This window comes from Littorina saxatilis, linkage group LG1, assembly GCF_037325665.1.
Source record: "Littorina saxatilis isolate snail1 linkage group LG1, US_GU_Lsax_2.0, whole genome shotgun sequence".
NCBI lineage: Eukaryota > Metazoa > Mollusca > Gastropoda > Littorinimorpha > Littorinidae > Littorina > Littorina saxatilis.
The window spans coordinates 77,931,477-77,945,974 of NC_090245.1; the positions used below are offsets into that span (position 1 = coordinate 77,931,477).

The 14,498-nt window shown below is 40.1% G+C and overlaps 1 protein-coding gene across 4 annotated transcripts in view; it reads right to left on the reverse strand.

Moving 5' to 3' along the window:
• Window positions 1–14,498, reverse strand: part of LOC138980296 (long-chain-fatty-acid--CoA ligase ACSBG2-like) — a 46,048-nt gene that overhangs the window by 18,482 nt on the left and 13,068 nt on the right. For 3 of the 4 annotated variants that reach the window (XM_070353179.1, XM_070353169.1, XM_070353162.1), the window contains exons 2-3: window positions 8,736–8,997; window positions 4,694–4,851 (exon numbers count right to left, since the gene is read on the reverse strand). In XM_070353179.1, the coding sequence (XP_070209280.1) occupies window positions 4,694–4,851; window positions 8,736–8,839 (262 nt within the window). In that variant the 5' untranslated portion in view covers window positions 8,840–8,997. Of the gene's footprint in view, window positions 1–4,693; window positions 4,852–5,048; window positions 5,520–8,735; window positions 8,998–14,498 lie in introns of those variants that run through there. The other variant, XM_070353186.1, reaches the window with a different exon arrangement.

Here is a 14,498-nt window from a genome sequence, read left to right on the forward strand (position 1 = left end):
TTGAACATTTTAAGACTACTTTTAAGACAGACGGACTGACAAACAAAAAAACAGACAGGCAAAAAGACGAGACAGACATATTGCCTTATTAGGCCTAAAAAAAAAATAGGTGTGGTTACGGTAACCCGACCTACCCTATTTTTAGGGGCCGATCCTATAACTTTTTATTACATTTGTCAAAAAAAAAAAAACGAGTGCAAAAAACGAGTGCAAAAAACGCAATGAAAGCGAAAGCGGCCGTGTCGCACACTTATTTCCCTGTCAAGTAGGTTTACTTTGTACACATTAGAAAAAAAAGCTAAAAAAAAAAAAAAAGTGATTGCCTACCTACCTACCCTATTTTTTTTGGCTATGTTACTAGGTTGCGGCACACCCCCTGATAACTGACCATCAATGTGTAAAATCACCTATTTTTGGTCTTCTTTCGATAATGATTTCTCAGTCACTAATCCACCAATGTTTGCCTACTAAACATAAAATTGAAGAACAATCTTTTATCTTTACAATACTCTTGGTTTTGTTTGAATTGATTAAATGTGTACCTCAAGCCAATAAAAATAAAAACCCATGTGTTGCGCTGCTCGCGGCATTTTGGACCGCCATGTTTGCAGCCTTTGTGTGTACAGATTTTCGTGTGCTTGTTTCGCGGCCTTGGCTTGTGTTGGACATGCGACCTACACACCTATATTTAGTATCAAAGTGTTCACGGAAGAATGAGGTTTTTAATGATGTAAAGTAGAGTTGTCTTCCAATTAAAAGCATGGGCGTAAAATAGATTTTTCTACAAAAGTTGAGTATTTTTCAACGATTCTGACAAAAATATCCACCTAAAACGCATCCTAACTTCAAGAAAAATGAAGCTGAATCCGTACCCTTTCGAATGAGGTACTAGGTTAATGTATTCATGACGTGTCCAAGGCAAGCGAGCCAATCAAAACGAAGGGTCCGTCCGCGATGTTCGAATTCGCCAGTCACAAAATGGCGAGTGAAGAAAGTGACGCCGCGGATGCGATTGTGACGGACAATTCAAGTGGAATCGGTAAGTTTACTGGTTTTTTGTTTCAGTTTATGCTAGAAAAATGATGTAGGAAGGTATCTGTTGTAGTATTTTGCACATATTGGGAAAAGTATTGCAGAAATCAAAACTTTCAGCGAGTGCTTGCGGACACGATGTTCGAAGAAGTTTCATCAGACCGGAAGTGGCGGTCGGTTCGATAAAAATGACTTTTTCCAAGATTTACACATTATTATAACAAAAATACACATCTAACACAAAAGATTAGAGTCTTTTGGAGTTGTCTTATTTTATTTTTTAAAGGTAGTGGTAGGATTACGTTGTAATTTGGATCAAATCGACAGCGTCTGTTCGGTCAAGGGAGGTAATCACCATAATGCGTCCGATCCGCACCTTGTTTTGTGTTGTACGACTTGATACATTTGAACTAACGAATTGATACGCTTCGCTGTGAATAAATAAAAATGTTATGGCAACAAATAGATAGACTGCACAATATTCTTTTCACTGAATGAAGTCAAAATAATGAAACTTTTAAAAGAAATTAAGAAAAATAAATAAAATGTCACTTTTTTTTGTTATCTTTTTAACATTTTTCTTCAACAATTTTTTATTCAGGCAAGCACAGATTTATAATGACACATTCAAAAGCAATGTCACTGTTTGGCAGTGAACCTGAAAGTGACACAGAAAGAATCAGGACACACACACTGTATATATTGTTACAACTTCTGGCTTTTTTGTGTGTGTGCAGAGGGTGAAGTGTTTGAACAGCTGAAGGCTGTTTTTCTGGCAAATGGAAAAGGCAGCTAATCCTGCGGTTGTCCTCAGGGATCAACTACTACTCCAGACGTTGCTGTTGAGGGATCAAGGATACAAAACATATGATGAAGCTGCACTGTTTCTCAACAAACTGTTTCCGGATGTACCTGTTGCAAGACTTCGGTACATGCTTGTGTCTACAAATGCAAAGAAAGATGCGTCTTCAAGTTCTTCACTGTGTGACACAGACATCCTTGGACCTTACTTAGAAGGCATGCCCCATCGTCATCTTCAGGGCGTGCGTTCATCGTGGAAGCACCACACAACTTGGGACAAACGTATCGTGCCTTTAAGGCCTACGTGATTGAAAATGTGCTGCAAAATAAAATGACTGTGCTTCCGGCTAGCTTTTGGGGGGGGGGGGGGGGGGGGGTCTTTGTGCTGAAGGGGTTCCTTTCAAGGGAGTATTGTACTTTTACTTGATAGTAAACTTGGATTCTTCTTTGCTTTCAAATTTGTGGTAAATCCATCAATTCGTTCAAAAGTTGTGACAGTTTTTGTGTGTGTACAGACAGCAACATGCCAACTCTTTTTCATATTTTTATGATTTTTTTTTTCTTAGTTTCCATATTTTTCAAGCTATCAATCCCACATTTTGCAAGAATGTAGATAAACGTAGAATGTGCTATGTCTCAAACTTTCATTTAGATACTCCAAGTATTTCAAAAGTTATGAAGCTTTGCATGTATGTACTGGGGGGGGGGGGGGGGGGGGGGAGGGGGTGGGGGGTCCTTTGTGCTGAAGGGGTTCCATTCAAGGGAGTATTGTACTTTAACTTGATAGTAAACTTGGATTCTTCTTTGCTTTCAAATTTGTGGTAAATCCATCAATTCGTTCAAAAGTTATGACAGTTTTTATCTGTGTAAAGACAGCAACATGCCAACTCTTTTTCATATTTTTATAAAAAAAATTCTTACTCTTAGTTTCCATATTTTTCAAGCTATCAATCCCACATTATGCAAGAATGTAGATAAACGTAGAATGTGCAATGTCTCAAAATTTCATTTATATACTCCAAGTATTTCAAAAGTTATGAAACTTTGCATATATGTACCTGGTAGAACTGCCGGACGCCGGTCAAATTGATGTTTTTCCTGACTTTGGCAATTAATAAGTCAAAAGGTTATTCCAATAATGTCTTGAAAAAAATTGGGCATGTTCTATATATATTTGTTTGGAAGATCTGAAAGTTTCAGATATCTGCTGTCAATAATTTCAAATCTGTGACGGCCTAAACTTGCCCCCCCGGGCAGTTTTGGTTTGTTTTCAGTTTTGTTTTTCGTAAAGTTTCAATGCTTACTGGTAAAACAAATATGTGACTAGAATGCTGGAACAATGATTTCTTTCTATTCCTGGTTGCTGAGAACTGATTCTCATAAGCTGAATTGACTGAGCAATTACTTTGTAGTAGCTTTGTGCTGTTAAAGTTGCCCTATTTTTCAGTTTTAAATCGCATCGCGACGGCGTACATCTTAAAATGCCAATATCTCAGGAACTAATAAAGGTATCCACTTACTTTTTTGTGTGTTTTGCTTGTTTTTTATTGTTCTTTAAAGATACACCAAAACATACACTCTCAATTCATAACAAAATTTTGACTGCCGCAACCTAATGTTACCGTAACCACACCTATTTTTTTTTTTTGGCCTTAACGATAGTGCACATTACAAAAACAAAAAAACAAAAAAAATACTGGAAGGCGAGCAAAGGATAACAAAATACTTAAAGAGCAAAACGGGAAAAATGCTAACACTAACAGATCATAACAAAACAAATGAAAAACACATTTATCTCTTGTTTGTTTGTTTATTTGTTGCTTAACGTCCAGCCGACTACGCAGAGCCATATCAGGACGAGGAAGGGGGGGATGAAGGGGGCCACTTGTCAAGCGATTCCTGTTTACAAATGCACTAACCCATTACTTGTGTCCCAGCAGGCTTTAGTAAAACTAAATTAATACCTACTGGAAGATTACCAGTTTCCAGTATGTTAAAATAGGCTTAACCTATCTACTGCTGGACTTACATCAGAACACTAACAGATTAAACTATACATGAATCGCGAGACAAGCGGCAAGAGAAGAGATTTTTGGAAAAAATACAGGTGAATGAGCAAGAAGGCAGAAAAAAGAAAAGAATTCATGAAGAAAAAGAGAGCATGACAGGAAAGAGGAACCAAAAATCTACCTAACAGCAAACTAGAAAGCTCCTGCGGTTCCAAAAACAGGAGGGGCCTTTAATTTCATAACCGCAGTGCCCCACTGCGGGAACATTTATCTCTGTCACTTACTACTGCGATTAGAAATGGTGCAGAAACAATGTAACAATTAACCTACAAAGCTGGAACACCACTATGCCAAACTTTTTTCTTGCAAGGAATATACTTTTAGGTGAAGACCTTGTCAGATGTGTCTGTGAAGCAAAGAATGTGTCAGTGGCTTTCACAACTAAGGGAAGAAACCACTGCTTGCTTCAAGGTTGTTGATGCACTGAAACAGTTACCTCCCTTAACAGAGTAGCCTAGGCAGATTTCTTGGGCCCAGGCAGTTTTTCTGTCTGTCCGTCTCACACACACATGTTTAAACACTCAACTGTTTAAAAATATAATTCCCCAAATGGCCAGTCAGTTGGCTGACTTTGTGACAGATTATACCCACTGTTGGGCACCTCAAGATTCGCCACCCAGATTACTCCCCCCCCCCCCTCCCTCCCCACATGATCCCTCCCCATCCTACCAACCCCCACCCCCAAACCACATACTTTCAAGCATACTGGACTGAGAAGGAAAGTCCTGGTCTGGAAAACGGAAACAAAAGATAGAATTGTGGAGGACAGAAAACAGCAAAGAAAAACTCACTGGAACGGGCTTTGGCAGGGTCTACAGAGCTGCACTGGGCGACTGGTGTTGGGCCTTTGTCAACGGCCGGTTGTTGTGAAACGATAGTGCTTCCTCCATTGCTTTGTGAACCATTGGTGACTGGCGCTGATGATGTTCCGCTCGCATTGGTGGTGGCACTGCAACCAAAGAAAAACAAAACCTCTGAAAAAGATGCCGGTATATTTACAGTTTAGTGACCCAAATTAACCCTCACCCTCAACACACACAACAGTAAGTTATGTGCTTAAAAGTCCCATAAACATTACACGGAAAAAGGCGAACAAGGAAGAAGAAAAAGAAGAACCACTCACGTCAACTGTTTTGAACGGCTTACCTTTTATCGGCGTCACTTTTCTCAGAGATACAGGACAGATCTCTGCTTGTCTCCATGCTGTTGTTTTGTGGTTGGCTGAACACACATTCTCGGCCTTCTACTGTAACCTGAGTAACTAGTCTACCGAGTAAAAGCTTCCCAAGATTTGGGTCATTAAACTCAGTTTTTGACTCCGTTCAGATTTCACGCCGAAGTTCCTTGAATGCAGTAAGCATTTTTGTTGTTGTTATTTTGCTGAAGAGGATTTCCAACGCAAAACGAATAAACATAAGCCGTCGACATTTTGCCGATTCCGTCGGATGACTTGTCTGTGGTGCGATCCATAGGCGACAGTGTGCCATGTCTGTTCAATTCAAATTATAATTCCAGACGTACTGACTTGTATGGGCCCCGATTGCCTCTGCGAGGCATTTCGAAGGCACTGACGAAAATCATAAGGAAGCGGCCATGATGGTTTTGTGAGTTTTGCGTTTGCGCAATGCATGTTCCGGGCCAAACGATCGCCTAGCTACTGCAAGCTACTTACCACATTTTTATTACAAGTTTATACTTTGTAAAGATTAATGGGGTAAATCGTGTCATGTTGAAGGTGTGTGTGTGTTTCTGTGTGTGAGAGAGAGAGAGAGAGAGAGAGAGAGAGAGAGAGAGAGAGAGAGAGAGAGAGAGAGAGAGTGTGCTGTCTCGTTTGAATTTCAAAAAGCGACAGAGAGACGAGAACCAGACGAGAACTGAAAACTGCCTGAACATTCCTTCTCATTGCGGTCAATGCGCATGCGCTAACATGGGGAGATTAATCAATTCGTGAACAACCTAACCCTAACCCTAACCCTAATCCTGACGTACCTAACCCTAACCCATGGTTCGTTCGGTCAAAGGGTCGCAATTTTTAAGTCCAAGATTAGCACATGCGCATTGACCGCAATGAGAAGGATTGTTCAGCAGAGGTTTCAGTTGTGACACCGGCCATTTAGATCTAAGACGGTATGACGTAATCACATGCATAAAAATATGTCTTCTTTGGTGACAAACCGTGAATGCGAACTGTGCTAATAAAAATAAGGCAGCAAAAACGATTTTTTGTGTTTAACCAGGCCAAAGGGGACACACAGATTGCGTTTGAGAGAGTGAATCTGGGGCGCCTTTCTCTCTCACAGATACACTCTCTCTTCTTCTGCCTTCATGGGCTAAAACTCCCAAGTAGGCCTACACTCGGGTTTTTGTGTGTGCACGAGCACAGGAACTTTTATCAAACGCCGTTCGATCATTATTTACTCCTTCATCCTTACTGTACCTTACTACTACTATTCAATGATCGAACGGCGCTTTGATAAAAGTTCCTGTGGGTTCGAATACAATACGACGTAGCCTACTCAGCTTTCGACATCGGAGGCCTGCGTCTTATCCACGGCCATTGCGCACGTCCATTATCTTATTCCAGTCAAGAAATCTTGACAAAGTTAATGAAGTAAATGGCTAAATCAGAAAGTCTGTGAGCACAGTTAATGACAAACGAATACAGATGTGACATAGTAATGAACCCTGACCGCATGATGTAAAAAGACAAAAGCCCGAGCTGAGCTGTTCATCTGATTATGTCGAGTTTCTGTCTGTCCGTTGGCCCTTTATCTGTCATTTTTACATTTGGTCAAGTTTTAACTAAATGTTTTAACATAGAGGGGGAATCGAGACGAGGGTCGTGGTGTGTGTGTGTGTGTGTGTGTGTGTGTGTGTGTGTGTGTGTGTGTGTGTGTGTGTGTGTGTGTGTGTGTGTGTGTGTTTGTGTGTAGAGCGATTCAACTACTGGACCGATCTTTATGAAATTTGACATGAGAGTTCCTGGGAATGATATCCCCGGACGTTTTTTCTTTTTTTCGATAAATACTTTTGATGACGTCATATCCGGCTTTTTGTAAAAGTTGAGGCGGCACTGTCACACCTTAATTTTTCAATTAAATTGATTGAAATTTTGGCAAAGCAATCTTCGACGAAGGCCGGTGTTTGGTATTGCATTTCAGCTTGGTGGCTTAAAAACTAATGAGTGAGTTTGGTCATTAAAAATCGGAAACTTGTAATCAAAATTATTTTTTTATTAAACGATCCAAAAACAATTTCATCTTATTCTTCGTCATTTTCTGATTCCAAAAACATATACATATGTTATATTTGGATTAAAAACAAGCTCTGAAAATTAAAAATATATAAAAATTATGATCAAAATTAAATTTTCGAAATAAATTTAAAAACACATTCATCTTATTCCTTGTCGGTTCCTGATTCCAAAAACATATATATATATGTTTGGATTAAAAACACGCTCAGAAAGTTAAAACGAAGAGAGGCACAGAAAAGCGTGCTATGCAGCACAGCGAAACCACTACCGCGCTAAACAGGCTCAATCAATCAATCAATATAAGGCTTATATCGCGCGTATTCCGTGGGTACAGTTCTAAGCGCAGGGATTTTTTTATTTTAATTTTTTATTTTAATTTTATGCAATTTATATCGCCCACATATTCAAGGCGCAGGGATTTATTTATGCCGTGTGAGATGGAATTTTTTTACACAACATATCACGCATTCACATCGGCCAGCAGATCGCAGCCATTTCGGCGCATATCCTACTTTTCACGGCCTATTATTCCAAGTCACACGGGTATTTTGGTGGACATTTTTATATATGCCTATACAATTTTGCCAGGAAAGACCCTTTTGTCAATCGTGGGATCTTTAACGTGCACACCCCAATGTAGGCTCGTCAGTTTCACTCCGTTTTGCACAAGCGGCGGACTACGGTCATTGTAAAAAAATGCAGTGCGTTCAGTTTCATTCTGTGAGTTCCACAGCTTGACTAAATGTAGTAATTTCGCCTTACGCGACTAGTTTACATTTAGTCAAGTTTTGACTAAATGTTTTAACATAGAGGGGGAATCGAGACGAGGGTCGTGGTGTATGTGTGTGTGTGTGTGTGTGTGTGTGTGTGTGTGTGTGTGTGTGTGTGTGTGTGTGTGTGTGTGTGTGTGTGTGTGTGTGTGTGTCTGTCTGTGCGTGTGTGTGTGTGTGTAGAGCGATTCAGACTAAACTACTGGACCGATCTTTATGAAATTTGACATGAGAGTTCCTGGGAATGATATCCCCGGACGTTTTTTTTTCCTTTTTACATTTAGTCAAGTTTTGACTAAATGTTTTAACGTAGGGGAGGGGGGGGGGGGAATCGAGACGAGGGTCGTGGTGTATGTGTGTCTGTCTGTCTGTCTGTCTGTGTGTGTGTGTGTAGAGCGATTCTTTATGAAATTTGACATGAGAGTTCCTGGGTATGATATCCTCAGACGTTTTTTTTCATTTTTTCGATAAATGTCTTTGATGACGTCATATCCGGCTTTTCGTGAAAGTTGAGGCGGCACTGTCACGCTCTCAAGTTCTCAAATTGGTTGAAATTTTGGTCAAGTAATCTCCGACGAAGCCCGGACTTCGGTATTTAACTTTCTGAGCGTGTTTTTAATCCAAACATATCATATTTATACGATTTTGGAATCAGGAACCGACAAGGAATAAGATGAAATTGTTTTCAAATCGATTTCGAAAATTTAATTTTGATCATAATTTTTATATTTTTAATTTTCAGAGCTTGTTTAAAAGGGAAGAAAAAAGTCCAACACAAAATACGCAGAGAACAGTAAAATCACTCACGCATTGACATTGCTGGTGTTGTTTTGATTAATGTCATCCTCAATCTTTTTGATTTTGATGGAGGTGACGTGTATCCCGGTACCGTCGTCGAGCGCAACAGACATTGTTGTTGGTATTCGTGTGGATATTTTGTTTCTTCAATGCGCTTGGTAGATCTAGAGGAGCGCGGACTGTAGTGTTGTTTAGTCCACACTTGGAATCAAACGCTCACAGGTAAGCGTATGTCTGGCCTTCGCTGGTGGTGTGTCTTGCTGTGTCTGTCCTGCAACCGAAAATAAAGAAAATATATCGACTTTGAAACCATCTGTGTGTGTGTGTGTGTGTGTGTGTGTGTGTGTGTGTGTGTGTGTGTGTGTGTATGTGTATGTGTATGAGTATGTGTATGTGTATGTGTGTGTGAGTGAGTGAGTGAGTGAGTGAGTGAGTGAGTGAGTGAGAGAGAGAGAGAGAGAGAGAGAGAGAGAGAGAGAGAGAGAGAGAGAGAGAGAGAGAGAGAGAGAGAGAGAGAGAGAGAGAGAGAGAGAGAGAGAGAGAGAGAGAGAGAGAGAGAAGATTTACACGAGTTTTTTTTTTAAATATTGAACTGCGAGCGAAAGAGAGCTGTTCACTATTTGAAAAAAAAAACGAGTGTAAATCTGGTACGACCCGGCAAGCCTTGTAGTATTCTGTTTGTCCTACATACTTTACTCAGGCTACGTGTATTTCACTAAAAATGTCCTGCAGTCGAGGCAGCTAAATTGAAGACGCTTGTTTTGGAACCTCGATCTCTTCTAAAGCCTCGTGCAATCTATTACGTCAAAGCAAAGAAACGTCACTCTGAAAGTGTGGCGTGACGTGTTACTTCTAAATAATCATCGAGGGTAATTAGCGAGCGCAGTTTTTTTCTATAATGACGTTTGTCTCGGTGACTTTGGCATCATAAGCAGTGGAAAAACAGGTCCCTGCCAGACTTGCTTGACTTGACCTCATTTACATGATATACACACGTGTGATTTGAACGATTATTATCTCACGGGTGTCTCTCACGTATGTAGGATAAAGAATTGAACGTTATTTATCGAGGGTTACGGAATAAGTAATGTAAACATGCTTTTTTTCATCCGGCCCTCGCCCATTGAGGGTAACTCGATTAATAACAAGAAGAAATAGAAGTTAAGTTAATTACAATACAATTTACATAATTAACATGTCAAACAATTAACAAGACATTTCAAAATGCATTATGAATATCAAGCAATGATGAAATATGATCACAGAATTATTTACTTGTTTGCAAGAGAAACAGCATGTAGAGTTCCTTGAAGGATTATATCAGGAATGGAGTTCCACAATGGAGAGAGACATAGAGACAGAGAGAGAGACAGAGATGGGACGCGGTAGTGTTGGGGAGATGAACGAGAAAAGAATCGTTATCAATTTTCTATTGACCAATATCACGAGTGAATGAAATACTAGTATAAAAGACATGCCAATATTCATTATTAAAGGTGCGGACGAACGCAAGCACTCACACATTTGTTTGTTTGTTTGTTTGCTTAACGCCCAGCCGACCACGAAGAGCCATATCAGGGCGGTGCTGCTTTGACATATTACGTGCGCCACACACAAGACAGAAGTCGCAGCACAGGCTTCATGTCTCACCCAGTCACATTATTCTGACACCGGACCGACCAGTCCTAGCACTAACCCCATAAATGATAATGCCAGACGCCAGGCGGAGCAGCCACTAGATTGCCAATTTTAAAGTCTTATGTATGACCCGGCCGGGGTTCGAACCCGCGAACTCCCGATCACGGGGCGGACGCCTTACCACTAGGCCAACCGTGCCGGTACTCACACATTCATTGATGAAGAAAAAAACAAACAAACTGTAAGATCAAGGAGTCAAAAAAGAATAACAACAAGAAAAACAACAACACATTTTCAAATAAATCCTTGAATGGTAGCATGACAATATTGTCCACTAAACAACCACTAAACAACGGTAGTTCAAGTTAAGCGCAAGCACCATAAATAAATATACATTCCATTCTTTAAGTAACACAAAACACAGCTCTAGCTGATTGCAAAAAGCGCACCTGAATGCTGGCCTTCAGTTCTAAAAAGCAAAACAAAAACACCTTCAAAAACCGGCGACACCCTTATTAAGTCATGATTCCATGAAAAACGACCCGATCACACCAAAGATATTCATCCAACTTAACCAAACAAGTCTGCTTTATTTTCTTTCTTTTTTCAGAGTCACCTGTCATGCCCTTTTATGACGAAGACTACTCGACACATGGCAGCTGAATAATGTTCTGCATGCACGAGTCTGTCAGAGAGTACAGTTCTTTGTTTTATGTGTGTGCAAATGGTCATAAAAGCATAGAAATGACATTTCAACTGTCCTTCAAGCCTGTCGTTGTTCGGTTAGTGCCAGTACTTCAACAGAAAATAACTCGTTATCCTTCTTCTCTAAGTTTCTTCATTCACGTCGACACAGTCGCACAGTCCGACAGTGTCTTACAAAAGGCATTGAAGCAGCACGAAAGAAACCCACACACAATAAATACTTCCTTCTGTAATTCAGTTTCTCGCGCAGACAGGCAGATCGACGCACACACATCCACACACACACACACACACACACACACACACACACACACACACACACACACACACTTTGAACAAACATAGTCAATCACACACAAAACACAATAAAATACAACAGTTCAACTTCAAGAGCACCCATTATCCAATTTGAAAGAAAGTCGATTACTTTTCTTGGCGCCATCGTGTTTTAAATGCATGAACCTCAGTTTTTGTGCGAGCGTGTCATTGTATAGCCTTCAGTAGCTTAAAATCGTGCAAGCTGAATCTGCCGAGGTCGTGCATATACTCTGATCAGTCACTGAAACAGTCAAATTGTCATCAAACAGCAAAATCTATTATTTTTCGTGGATTCAAACAGCGATTACATTATATCGTCATACCACACAACGAGTCTAAACTTAATTTTTGTTGTAGCGTACCGGCTGCACCGTCAAATACCTGATGCCGTATCGGGGACACCTGTCTATAGCTACCCGTACCTCTTATCAGGGTAGACGTGATGATAAACATAAATCTGAGTAAGTGTATAACGGGACCGCCCCAGCACTCTCATTCCTGTGGAGGTCGGCTGCAATGGGGTATAAACATTTTTTTTTTTTAAAGTAGACCGTAAATGTATTCGAGTGTCTGTCACAATAACTTAAGCGTGAGTGTCAATTTACCCTCCCATGCAGCTTTGTAACGGGGCAGTTGTAACAAGCTTACATTACCATATATACATGTAGTGGAGGAGTGGAAGGTATTAAAAATCGAAGCCCAAGTCCAAGCGTCTTGTTTCAACTTTTTATTCGTTGTACAAGAAAACAATGCAAGCAAACGTACATGTAGAGGCCGAAGGCAAAACCCGTAGACGAGAATCAACTGCAGTGTCGTGTTCAGCTGCTAGGAGCGAATGAATAATAATGCCGGTGTTCGGTCTATACTTATAGCCCAGACGCGGACTGCATCGAAAGCACTGTCCAGCGAGGATGAAAATCGCCTGAATACGGCCAGAAACACGGAATCTGTGTTTCTTACACATGCTTTACCCTACGTTATTTAAACAAATACATAACCAATCCTAACAAACAATAGGCCTACATCAAAGTAAAGCTACGACCTTTAGCTCAGTTTCCATTGCAATTGATAACATTTCGGAAAAACATTTATTTAGTAGGATACAAAAACAATGGTCTTTGTGAAGGCACTGAACTAACTTCAGTGCAGAAAATTGCAAAACTCTCTAATCCTTATAAACAAACTAAAATCATATGCAACATACGGGTACGGGATATGTAATAGTGACACAAAAATGACAAAACAATGATTGAAAAGACAAAGATGAGTTTGTGAAAATCAATTTCTCTCAACGATACATGAAAACCGGTCAAAGTCAAAGCGACGCTTTGGTCAGTTCGAAGCCTGCATTATCGTAAATAACACAATAATATGCAGCCATCCAGCCTAATCATTGACTTCTATGCAAACCTAAATATAATTATTAGGACAATATCAAAGATAAAAGGGACTTTGAAAGATAGAAGATATATAGAAAGGTATTTCATTAGAATTTGCGCCAGCAAGGTGAGCGCGCATCATCGTATCGTCTGCTATGGGATGCTCTACCCTACGTTATTTAAACAAATACATAACCAATCCTAACAAACAATACATCAAATGAAATCTACGACCTTTAGCTTTCCATTGCAATACAATTTCCGAAAAACTTATATTTATTTAGTACCATACAAAAACAATGGTCCTAGTGAAGGCACTGAACCAACTTCAGTGCAGAAAATTGCAAAACTCTCTAAACTGGGATCATGGACAAATTCATAAATCATACAAACAAAAGAAGAACCCTAGACAAACATTATGATATGCGTTACATGGCGAAAAATTATACAGTGACTTAGGACGAAGCGGCAAAGTCCGAAAGTAAATTCCGGCGCGAGTACCTGTGTGCATAAATTAGGAATCTTCGCAGAGAAACCAAGCATCACTCATTACAACCAAATCCTTTTAAACAAACTAAAATCATATGCAACATAGGTACGGGATATGTAATAGTAATACAAAAATGACAAAACAATGATTGAAAAGACAAAGATGAGTTTGTGAGAATCAATTTCTCTCAACGATACATCAAAACCGGTCCGGTCAAAGTCAAAGTGACGCTTTGGTCAGTTCGAAGCATTATCGTAAATAACACAATAATATGCAGCCATCCAGCCTAATCATTGACTTCTATGCAAACCTAAATATAATTAGGACAATATCAAAGATAAAAGGGACTTTGAAAGATAGAAGTTAGGTAGATATATATATATATATATATATAGAAAGGTATTTTATTAGAATTTGCGCCAGCAAGGTGCGCGCGCATCATCGTATCGTCTGCTATGGGGTGGGTGATCCCGTTTGTACTGTACACAAGGCTGTTTCGCTATGCGATGATTAGAGTGTTTAGGGTAGCGAAGTGCACTTGGCTACATATATATATGTGTACTGTCTGCATCGAGTGAGCTTGTCTTGAAAAGAGTAAAGTTTATGTTAACAGTAAAAGCACGGCTTATATCCTTAATATCGAAGCGGAAGACGACACATGCATAAAACACACGCATGACTATTGTAATGTACATGCCTATTTTTACTGTGTACAGGGATCGCGTTTACGCACGATTTTTGCGTATTTGACGCATTTTAAAAGTCGCTGACGCGTTTTTTTCGCCGCGCCGCGTAAGCCATACGCAAAAATATTGTAACTTTTTCTTGTCTTCACGCAACGCTTTTGCTCTGACTTAATAATCACCCGATCCTGAAACTGACTACAGGGCTCGAGAAATGACGACACACATGAAATCTGCGCGTCAAAACTAAAGTCCGTTTCTTTTTGCATCGAAGTATCGCAAACGAACGTAACGAGGGTATTACCAGATAATGTCTTGTCGGATAATGAAACAGACATTAGCTGCTCTCCCATCTCGCGCTTCCAAAAGGCGGAAAGTGTGTCTAGTCGTATTAGAGCGGGAAACAAACTCGCAAGGCCCGAAGGTTGGAAACAGCAGGGGTGTTATTCGACAGGCGTGCGCGGAGTTCGACAGGAAAACTCGCCGTATTTAGGTAAGGAGTGTCTTTAAGTCTTTCGTGCGTGTTTTGTTTGTGTCTGTACGTGTTTTCGTAGTACGC